This window comes from Rhinopithecus bieti, unplaced genomic scaffold (genome assembly GCF_001698545.2).
Source record: "Rhinopithecus bieti isolate Rb0 unplaced genomic scaffold, ASM169854v2 scaffold_22, whole genome shotgun sequence".
Classification (NCBI taxonomy): Eukaryota; Metazoa; Chordata; class Mammalia; order Primates; family Cercopithecidae; genus Rhinopithecus; species Rhinopithecus bieti.
The window spans coordinates 1,571,506-1,581,888 of record NW_016803136.1 but is presented as its reverse complement, the minus strand read 5'-3'; the positions used below and the strand labels follow the sequence as shown (position 1 = coordinate 1,581,888).

Below are 10,383 nucleotides of genomic sequence, written 5' to 3'. Positions count from 1 at the left end.
CATAGAGAGGAGAAGAGGCCAGGAGCAGAGGCAGGCTGGCGTGGAGATGTCCCGGGGGAGGGCTGGCGAGGTCAGAGGGGACCATGTGGAGAAGAATGCCTGGCAAGCGGCCAGAGGCCAAACGTGGCACTGTGCGGGCTGCCGCCCTGCTGGGCCTAGGGTTCCTCAGCACAGGCGGCCCTGCAGCCGCTTCCCTCCTCCCCCACCATCCTCGCTTGTCCCCACCCATGCCCAGAACAGTGACATCAAACCAGCCAGGCCCATTCATTGTTTATTCAGGTGGCATAAAAATCACTACAAAAACCTTACAAAAGAGCCTTAAGGAGCCCACAGGACCCTTCCCTGCCTTGGCTCCTGAGCTCCCAGGCAGAGGAGGGAGACAGGAGAGAGGAAGGAAGGGAGATGCTGGCAGTGTTGGGATCTCGAGGAGCCGTGGGAAGCCGGGATGACAAGGCCCTGCGGGTGGGATGGAGGCTGATGGGCTCTCAGCAGGTTAGGCCACGGTCAGGCTGTGCCAGAAACGAGTTCCACGCGGGGCTGAGGACAACGCTGTCCCTCCGGGGCCACCACCAGGGCCCGTCTCTCCCCGCCCTAGCCTCGGTGTCCCGGGACAAGTCCAAAGATGGCCCTCTCCCCCTCCTTTTCTCTCTGGTAAACAAAAGTAGGGGTGTCCCAGCTGACGTGGGGAGCAGCTAACCTGTCTCCTGGCAGAACTAGCAGCACCTCCCTCCTGCCCAGGCCCCGGCACAGGACACCCTCTGAGCCCGTTTGGAAGAAAGATGAGGGGTCAGGCTCCCGGCTCCCCGATGCCTGCCCTCCGCCCAACCGCCCCCCCCCACCCTAAACTCCCCAAGAGATGTTGGGAAAGAATAGCCTCTCTGAGAGCCCCCCGGCCCCTGCCCGAGCGCCACAAAGCAGGTTGGAAAGAGTCACATGAGTGGAGAGGCTGGTCCAGGCAGGGACTCTGGATGCCACAGCCACGGCCCCTCACTTAGGGCTGCCAAGCTGGGGGTAATCCTCCTCCAAGGGGGGCGCAAGTTTCAAGTCAGGGCCGAAGAGCTTGTCTCCGCGGGGGCCGGCTTTCAGACTCTGGAGGAAGTCCTTGTCTCCCGGGGAATCCTGCTGCTCCTTGAGCTCCCGTGGTGCGCTGGGGTTGGGGTTCCTCACACTGCCCACAAAGAGGGGAAGGCCTGTGGTGTCCTCAAAGATGAAGAAGAGGAAGGGGCGGTTCACGCTGAAGGAGGACAGGGACATGCGGGACATGGCGACGCTGGTAGCCGCTGCCGCCTCCACGCCGACCTCGCTGAGCTCCAGGGTGGACTGATGCTGCACGCCGGACACCACCAGGCTCTGCTCAGAGATCCCGCGCAGGTCTGGGGCCTGGAACAGCTCCTGCAGGCCTGCCCAGGGCCAGAGATGGCTGGTCAGAGCTGCCCTTGGCCCGACAGGCTCCTGGAGCTGCTTGGGAGGGTGTCTGAGATCCTGGCCAGGGCACACCTTGAACTCATAGATCCCTGCTTCATTCCTGTTTGATTTCCAAGTCTCAACTTAAATATCACCTCCTCCAGGAAGCCTTCCCTGATCCCCAGCTCTAAAGTCCAACCTAGGCACATTTTCAGTGTTCTCCCGGGTGAGCTGGAGAGAAGCCCTCTCTGTTTTATCGCTTATGCTCTTGTAAGTATGTGACTGCTCGTCTGCCCACCCCATTGGACTCAGCTGTTTGCACAGGGTAGGCTCCCAGTGCCTGGTGCAGTATCTGGAATACAGCAGCTGCTTAGCAAATGGCTGAAGGATAGATGCTTTATTTATTTATTTTAGTTATTATAATTTTTTTTTTTTTTTGAGATGGCGTCTCACGCTGTCGTCCAGGCTGGAGTGCAGTGGCATGAACTTGGCTCACTGCAACCTCCTCCTCCCAGGTTCAAGCGATTCTCCTGCCTCAGCCTCCCGAGTAGCTGGGATTAGAGGCACGTGCCACCATGCCGCATAATTTTTGTATCTTTAGTGGAGATGGGTTTTCACCATGTTGGCTAGGCTGGTCTGGAACTCCTGACCTCAGCTGATCCACCCGTTTCGGTCTCCCAAAGTTCTAGGATTACGGGCGTGAGCCACCGTGCCCAGCCTTTATTTTTTTATTTATTTATTTTTTTTTTTTATTTTTTTTTTTGAGACGGAGTTTCGCTCTGTCGCCCAGGCTGGAGTGCAGTGGCCGGATCTCAGCTCACTGCAAGCTCCGCCTCCCGGGTTTACGCCATTCTCCTGCCTCAGCCTCCCGAGTAGCTGGGACTACAGGTGCCTGCCACCTCGCCCGGCTAGTTTTCTGTATTTTTTAGTAGAGACAGGGTTTCACCGTGTTAGCCAGGATGGTCTCGATCTCCTGACCTCGTGATCCGCCCGTCTCGGCCTCCCAAAGTGCTGGGATTACAGGCTTGAGCCACCGCGCCCGGCCCTTTATTTTTATTTTTGAGACATGGTCTCAGTTCTGTTGCTGAGGCTGGAGTGCGGTGGCACAATTACGGCTCACTGCAGCCTCAACCGCCTGGGTTCAAGAGGTCCTCCCACCTCAGTCTCCCCAGTATCATCACCACACCCGGCTAATTTTTGTATTTTTTGTAGAGACGGAGTTTCACCGTGTTGCACAGGCTGGTCTCGAACTCACGTGCTCAAGCAATCCACCCGCTTCAGCTTCCCAACGTGCTGGGATTACAGGCATGAGCCACCCCACCCAGCATTTCTTTAACAGTGTGACACCCCAGCTTCTCCTCCTTCCCCTTCCAGGGGAGCCGGCGAGGCTCACATGCCACCCCCGGCTCTCTACCCAGACTCTCCTTGCAGTGCTAGGTCTTGGGCAGCAAAGCAAATCCCCATTCTCCAGGCCACCCCAACTTGCACCAGGACAGAGGGTCCAGGGATTCCTATTCAACCCTCTCCCCCTCCCAAAGCCCTGGAAAAGAGCAGGACACAGGGCAGCCCTGACTCAGCTCCACTGCCAGCCGGAGGTTTCCTCCTCACCTGCCCTGCCCAGCCTGACCTCGGGGGCTGGCCCACACCCTCCTCCTTACCCAGCTGGCTGAGGGTGGCCACCAGGTCCATCTGGTGTTTCAGATACAGCTTAGGCAGCCGGACCTTGGTGGGCCTCTCCCACACCGAAGGTGGATGCAGGGTGTCCCAACTCAGGTTGGCCAGTACCTGGGACACGTTCCATTCAAAGTGGGTGGGTACAAGGACCACAAAGCTCATGTTGTTCTTAAAGGGAAAATGAGCCACCTACAGAAAAGGGAAGGGACGAGCATGAGGACCAGAAAGCCCCGAAGCTAAGTGGGGACGGGGCCAGCACGTGCTCCTGAGGCAGACGCTGGAGCTGCGGGCCATCCTGCCAGGCGTGTGCCTGACCCCGCTGCTCCTCCACGTCCTCACTGAGGGGTGGAGTCACACTCCCTCTCCCACCGCGGGCGGACACGTCACCGAATGAGATGCTTTTAAAGTTTCTAGCAGTGTGGCTGGGCGCAGCGGCTCACGTCTGCTCATCCCAGCACTTTAGGAGGCCAGGGCAGGTGGATCACCTGAGGTCAGGAGTTCCAGACCAGCCTGACCAACATGGCAAAACCCCATCTCTACTAAAAATACAACAACTAGCTGGGCGTGGTGGCGGGCGCCTGTAATCGCAGCTACTCCAGAGGCTGAGGCAGGAGAATCGCTTGAACCCGGGAGGCGGAGGTTGCAGTGAGCCAAGATCACGCCACTGCACTCCAGCCTGTGGACAAGAGTGAAATCCGTCTCAAAAAAAAAACTTTCTAGCAGTGTCGCTGTCATGGACTGTGCTCAATACCTGCTGGTTTTCTCTCTCTTCACCTGCTACCAGCTGGCCCTGTGACCTGGCGTAAGGAATCGCCTGTCCTTGTCTCAGCTTCTCCAGATGTACCACAGACAGGGTCACTGGCTGTCATACCACACCTGGATTCTGTGGGTGAGTCACTGCAGAGTAATGTCCTCCCCACCCTCCCTCACCTCCCTCTTGTGACTTTGCCAGCTGTGTATATATATTGTGATTTGGCTTAAGAGTTTTTTTTTTTCTTTTTTTTTTTTTTTTTTTTGAAACAGAGTCTTGCTCTCTCGCCCAGGCTGGTGTGTAATGGCGCTATCTCAGCTCACCGCAAGCTCCGTCTCCCAGGTTCATGCCATCCTCCTGCTTCAGCCGCCCGAGTAGCTGGGACTACAGGCGCCGCCACCATGCCAGGCTAAGTTTTTTGGCATTTTTAGTAGAGACGGGATTTCACCGTGTTAGCCAGGATGGTCTCGATCTCCTGACCTCGTAATCCACCTGCCTCGGCCTCCCAAAGTGCTGGGATTACAGGCGTGAGCCAACGCACCTGCCTCTTTTTTCTTTTTCTTTATTTTTGAGATAGAGTTTGACTCTTATTGTCCAGGCTGGAGTGCAATGGCGTGATCTCAGCTCACTGTAACCTCTGCCACCCAGGTTCAAGTGATTCTCCTGCCTCAGCCTACCACGTAGCTGGGACTACAGGCGCCCACCATCTCACCTGGCTGATTTTTGTATTTTTTGTAGAGACGGAGTTTCACCATGTTGGGCCAGGCTAGTCTCAAACTCCAGACCTCAGGCGATCCACCTGCCTCGGTCTCCCAAAATGCTGGGATTACAGGAATGAGCCACTGCACCCGGCCATTAAGATTTCATTTGAAGGGATTCTGCAGCAAAAGCAGTGTGGACACCACAGGGCTCGAGGGCCTCCTGCAGTTGTGACTCCTTGGGTTCCAGGCAGAGTGCCTGTGTGGAGAACCCCTGCCCGTGGGAGGGTAAGACCTGGGTTCTGGCTGTTTGGGTCTGTAGAGGCCTGAGGACAAGAAAGGCTGAGGAGGCCCAAGGAAAGGAGACAAAGGATGAAGGAGGAGTACGCAGGACACAGCCTGGAGGAAAGGGGAAGCAGGAAAGGGAAACCTCTGGGGAGGTGGATCAGACTGGCCTTTCAGAGTGAGCTGCTGGGAAGCCAGGACGCGCTCCGGCCGGCCTCGCCCACAGCCCCCTCCCAGCAGGGCTGCCCAAGTGGCTTCCGGCTCCTCCCTGCACAAGTGGCTGTGCTCTGTGTCACATTTGCCTTGTGATGCTAACAAACATGGCCATCTCAGCCACAGCCGTCTGGCCCAGGGATCAATGCCCAGGCCAAGGGGACCACATTTCGGCTGGAAGCAAGGGAGGCCACACCTGAGACAGCCTGGCGCAGAGTTTTATCCAATCAGAGCTGGGCGCAGTGGCTCATGCCTTTAATCCCAGCACTTTCGGAGGCTGAGGCAGGCGGATCACTTGCGGTCAGGAGTTTGAAACCAGCCTGGCCAACATGGTGAAACCANGAGTGCAGTGGCCGGATCTCAGCTCACTGCAAGCTCCGCCTCCTGGGTCTACGCCATTCTCCTGCCTCAGCCTCCCGAGTAGCTGGGACTACAGGCGCCCGCCACCTCATCCGGCTAGTTTTTTGTATTTTTTAGTAGACACGGGGTTTCACCGTGTTCGCCAGGATGGTCTCGATCTCCTGACCTCATGGTCCGCCCGTTTCGGCCTCCCAAAGTGCTGGGATTACAGGCTTGAGCCACCGCGCCCGGCCTCAGATCCTCCCTTCTAAGGAACACTGTGTGAGGGCCCAGTGGACTCTCCCAGGCTGGGGGCTGCGGAGACCCTGAGTGGCTACATGGCCGTGGGGTGGTCCCTGTGCTGCCCCAAAGTCCATGGGCCCTTGTAACAAACCCTTATCAACAATGATCACCTGAGTCTCAATCCAATGCCCCCTCCTCACAGAATTTACCCTTACCACTATAAAATGCCTAAATAAGGCCAGGCCTGGTGGCTCACGCCTGTGATCCCAGCACTTAGGGAGACTGAGGTGAGCAGATCAGAGTCTCAATGTGTTGCCCAGGCTGGAGTACAGTGGCACGATCTCAGCCCACTGCAGCCTCCGCCTCCTGGGTTCAAGCGGTTCTCCTGCCTCAGCCTCTGGAGTAGCTGGGATTACAGGCACCTGCCACCATGCCCGGCTAATTTTTGTATTTTTAGTAGAGATGGGGTTTTACTATGTTGGTCAGGCTGGTCTCAAACTCCTGACCTCAAAATCACCTTTTTTTTTTTGAGATGGAGTCTCACTCTATCGCCCAGGCTGGAGTGCAGTGGCACAATCTCAGCTCACTGCAACATTTGCCTCTCGGGTTCAAGTGATTCTCCTGCCTCAGCCTCTGGAATAGCTGGGATTATAGGCACCTGCCACCATGCCTGGCTAATTTTTGTATTTTTAGTGGAAACAGGGTTTCACATCTTGGCCAGGCTGGTCTTGAACCCCTGACCTTATGATCCACCCGCCTGGGCCTCCCGAAGAGCTGGGATTACAGGCGTGAGCCACCAGGCCCAGCCAAAATCACTTTTTTTTTCAGCTTTCCCTCCACAGCACTTCCCACAGTCTAGAATTCCTATGTTGATGTCCATTCACTGTTTGTTTTTTGTTTTGTTTTTTTGAGACGGAGTCTCGCTCTGTCGCCCAGGCTGGAGTGCAGTGGCCGGATCTCAGCTCACTGCAAGCTCCGCCTCCTGGGTCTACGCCATTCTCCTGCCTCAGCCTCCCGAGTAGCTGGGACTACAGGCGCCCGCCACCTCATCCGGCTAGTTTTTTGTATTTTTTAGTAGACACGGGGTTTCACCGTGTTCGCCAGGATGGTCTCGATCTCCTGACCTCATGGTCCGCCCGTTTCGGCCTCCCAAAGTGCTGGGATTACAGGCTTGAGCCACCGCGCCCGGCCTCAGATCCTCCCTTCTAAGGAACACTGTGTGAGGGCCCAGTGGACTCTCCCAGGCTGGGGCTGCGGAGACCCTGAGTGGCTACATGGCCGTGGGGTGGTCCCTGTGCTGCCCCAAAGTCCATGGGCCCTTGTAACAAACCCTTATCAACAATGATCACCTGAGTCTCAATCCAATGCCCCTCCTCACAGAATTTACCCTTACCACTATAAAATGCCTAAATAAGGCCAGGCCTGGTGGCTCACGCCTGTGATCCCAGCACTTAGGGAGACTGAGGTGAGCAGATCAGAGTCTCAATGTGTTGCCCAGGCTGGAGTACAGTGGCACGATCTCAGCCCACTGCAGCCTCCGCCTCCTGGGTTCAAGCGGTTCTCCTGCCTCAGCCTCTGGAGTAGCTGGGATTACAGGCACCTGCCACCATGCCCGGCTAATTTTGTATTTTAGTAGAGATGGGGTTTTACTATGTTGGTCAGGCTGGTCTCAAACTCCTGACCTCAAAATCACCTTTTTTTTTTTGAGATGGAGTCTCACTCTATCGCCCAGGCTGGAGTGCAGTGGCACAATCTCAGCTCACTGCAACATTTGCCTCTCGGGTTCAAGTGATTCTCCTGCCTCAGCCTCTGGAATAGCTGGGATTATAGGCACCTGCCACCATGCCTGGCTAATTTTGTATTTTAGTGGAAACAGGGTTTCACATCTTGGCCAGGCTGGTCTTGAACCCCTGACCTTATGATCCACCCGCCTGGGCCTCCCGAAGAGCTGGGATTACAGGCGTGAGCCACCAGGCCCAGCCAAAATCACTTTTTTTTTCAGCTTTCCCTCCACAGCACTTCCCACAGTCTAGAATTCCTATGTTGATGTCCATTCACTGTTTGTTTTTTGTTTTGTTTTTTTGAGACGGAGTCTCGCTCTGTCGCCCAGGCTGGAGTGCAGTGGCCGGATCTCAGCTCACTGCAAGCTCCGCCTCCCGGGTTTATGCCATTCTCTGCCTCAGCCTCCCGAGTAGCTGGGTCTACAGGTGCCCGCCATCACGTCCGGCTAGTTTTTTGTAGTTTTCTTTTTAGTAGAGACGGGGTTTCACCGTGTTAGCCAGGATGGTCTCGATCTCCTGACCTCCTGATCCGCCCGTCTCGGCCTCCCAAAGTGCTGGGATTACAGGCATGAGCCACTGCACCCGGCCAACGTCCATTCACTGCTGCACTGTGTATTCTCCCTCCTAAGAGTAGAGACCTGGCCTCCCTCATGCTCCAAAAAATCCCTAGTGCTTAGAACAGTATCTGGCACACAGCAAATGCCCACTATATTTTCACTGCATTACTGAACCTCAAAGAGCCTGAAGCCTCAGTTCTCCTGCCGGGTAGGAGCGGGGATCGTGGGACCTTTTGCAACTGCCTGCCTAGGGGACATGGCGGCAAGGAAGGCGAGACACCCTCCACCCATCCCTGAGCCTGCTCCACAGCCTGTCCACTGCCTTCCCCACCTCCCAGCCTCAGGCCCAGCCTGCTGGACAACCAAGAGTGACCTGGATCTCAGGCTGCTCCAGCAAGAACCAGCGCAGAGGGTACGTGCGGGCTTGCATCATGTCCACGGGCACTGTGAACTGCTCGTCCAGGTGGAAGGAGTCTCTCTGGGTGAGGCTCGGGTCAAACTTGCTCCTCCAGAAACCTGAAACCAAGCAGAGGGCAGGGGTCACGTCGACGGGGACCGGGTCTGGGCAGAGGGCAGGGGTCACGTCGACGGGGACCGGCTCGGGGCAGAGGGCAGGGGTCCCGTCGACGGGGACCGTCTTGGTCTCTGCACCCCCAGCCCGTTGCCCATCCCACCCAGAATCCATTCAAGGATGAGAGAGCGGAGGAGGCCAAGACCCCAGGGAATGCCCGTTGGCATCCAATTGATGTAATGTCTCTTTCCCGTAGCATTTTTGAAATCTAGGCTTGTGTTTTCCCCAATCCCTGCAATTCTCCTAGGAACCTCCTCCTGGATCTTTTCAGACCATTTGTTCCCAGGGTATTCTCTCTAGAACAACTCATCCGGCTCCTGGGCACCCGTCCCCACCACACCCAGACAGCCCCCTGCCTCATGGCCCAGACTGAGGAAGAAAGGAGAACAAAGCCTGCATGGCCGGGCGTGGGGACTCACGCCTGTAATCCCAGCACTTTGGGAAGCCGAGGTGGGCAGATCACCTGAGGTCAGGAGTTCAAGGCCAGCCTGGCCAACACAGTGAAACCCTGTCTCTACCAAAATCCAAAAATTAGCTGGGCGTGGTGACGGGCACCTGTCATCCCAGTTACTCAGGAGGCTGAGCCAGGAGAATCGCTTGAACCCGGGAGGCGGAGGTTGCAGGGAGCCGAGATCACGCCACTGTGCTCCAGCCTGGGCGACAGAGTGAGACTTGTCTCAAAAAAACAAAAAGGCCTGCACGTCCCAGCTCAGCCTACAGGGTGGGGGATCTGAGAGGAGGAGGAGCGCACCCTGGAAGTGGATGGCGTTGAGGAGAAGCAACACGGTGTCTTCTGGCAGCTCAGAGAGGAACTCCTGAATCTTCCCCTCCGTGGCCTCCTTCACCCATTGGTTGATGTTTGCCAGGTCATCTTCCTGCTTTCCCGTCAGGCTCACGGGCTTTGCACCAAATAGCCGTTCGGACTGTTCCAGGAAATCTTCTTTGATGGGAAATCCTGCATGGAGGGAGCACAAGCTGTTCCCAGAGCTCAAGCCTCCACAGCCAGCCACGCTCCCACTGGCTACCAGAGGCCCAGCCCCTCTCTCTCACCCTCCTCCACCCCGGGCAGGACTGAGGGAGCTCCCTGCCTTCAGTGCCTACCTTTCTGCAGGTACATCCTGGCAGCCAGTCGGAACGTGCCGGGGCCCAGGTTCTGGCAGAGGCGGCTCAGCAGATGGGGTAGGCAGGGCCCTGAGCCTGCGTGCAGCACCTGTTGCAGCCTCTGCAGCGTGTGGTTCTGAGCACCTGGAGGGCACCGCACAGGCTAAGGCCCAGCCGTGGGTCCTTTCTCACCCCCACTGCCCACTCCAGTCCCTCCTGGATGCCCGTGGCGAGCACATCCATGGGACCACACGCCATCCTTCCACAGCCACGGATCTGCTCTGCGTGACTCTCACCCCTGTGGGTGACGGGCTGGGTGACCTCACCTCACGCGTTACCTTCCGTCTCTGGGCTTCTGTTTCCCAGAGAGAGACCCTCCAGCACAGCGGGAAAGAGTGCAGCTATCAAACTTATCAAACGTGTGCATAGGAATCGCCAGGAGGGGCCAAGCGTGGCAGCTCACGCCAGCACTTTGGGAGGCAAAAGTGGGTGGATCACCAGAGGTTGAGAGTTCGAGACCATCCTGGCCAACATGGTGAAACCCCGTCTCTATTAAAAATACAAAAATTAGCTGGGCGCGGTGGCTGATGCCTGCGATCCCAGCTATTTGGGAGGCTGAAGCAGGAGAATGGCTTGAACCCAGGAGGCGGAGGTTGTAGTGAGCCAAGATGGTAGCACTGCACTCCAGCCTGGGCGACAGAGCAAGGCTCTGTCTCAAAAAAAAAAAAAAAAAAAAAAAAAAAAAAAAAAAAAAAAAAAAAAAAAG

General features: G+C 56.6%; 1 protein-coding gene across 3 annotated transcripts in view; it reads right to left on the bottom strand.

Moving 5' to 3' along the window:
- Positions 1-258: 258 nt before the first annotated feature.
- The window catches only part of SERPINF2 (serpin family F member 2), a 13,974-nt gene continuing 3,849 nt past the window's right edge, over positions 259-10,383 (bottom strand). For all 3 annotated transcript variants that reach the window (XM_017866815.1, XM_017866825.1, XM_017866833.1), the window contains 5 exons: positions 9,618-9,761; positions 9,268-9,471; positions 8,319-8,461; positions 3,063-3,267; positions 259-1,400 (listed from right to left, as the gene is read on the bottom strand). In XM_017866815.1, the coding sequence (XP_017722304.1) occupies positions 988-1,400; positions 3,063-3,267; positions 8,319-8,461; positions 9,268-9,471; positions 9,618-9,761 (1,109 nt within the window). In that variant the 3' untranslated portion in view covers positions 259-987. The remainder of the gene's footprint in view (positions 1,401-3,062; positions 3,268-8,318; positions 8,462-9,267; positions 9,472-9,617; positions 9,762-10,383) is intronic.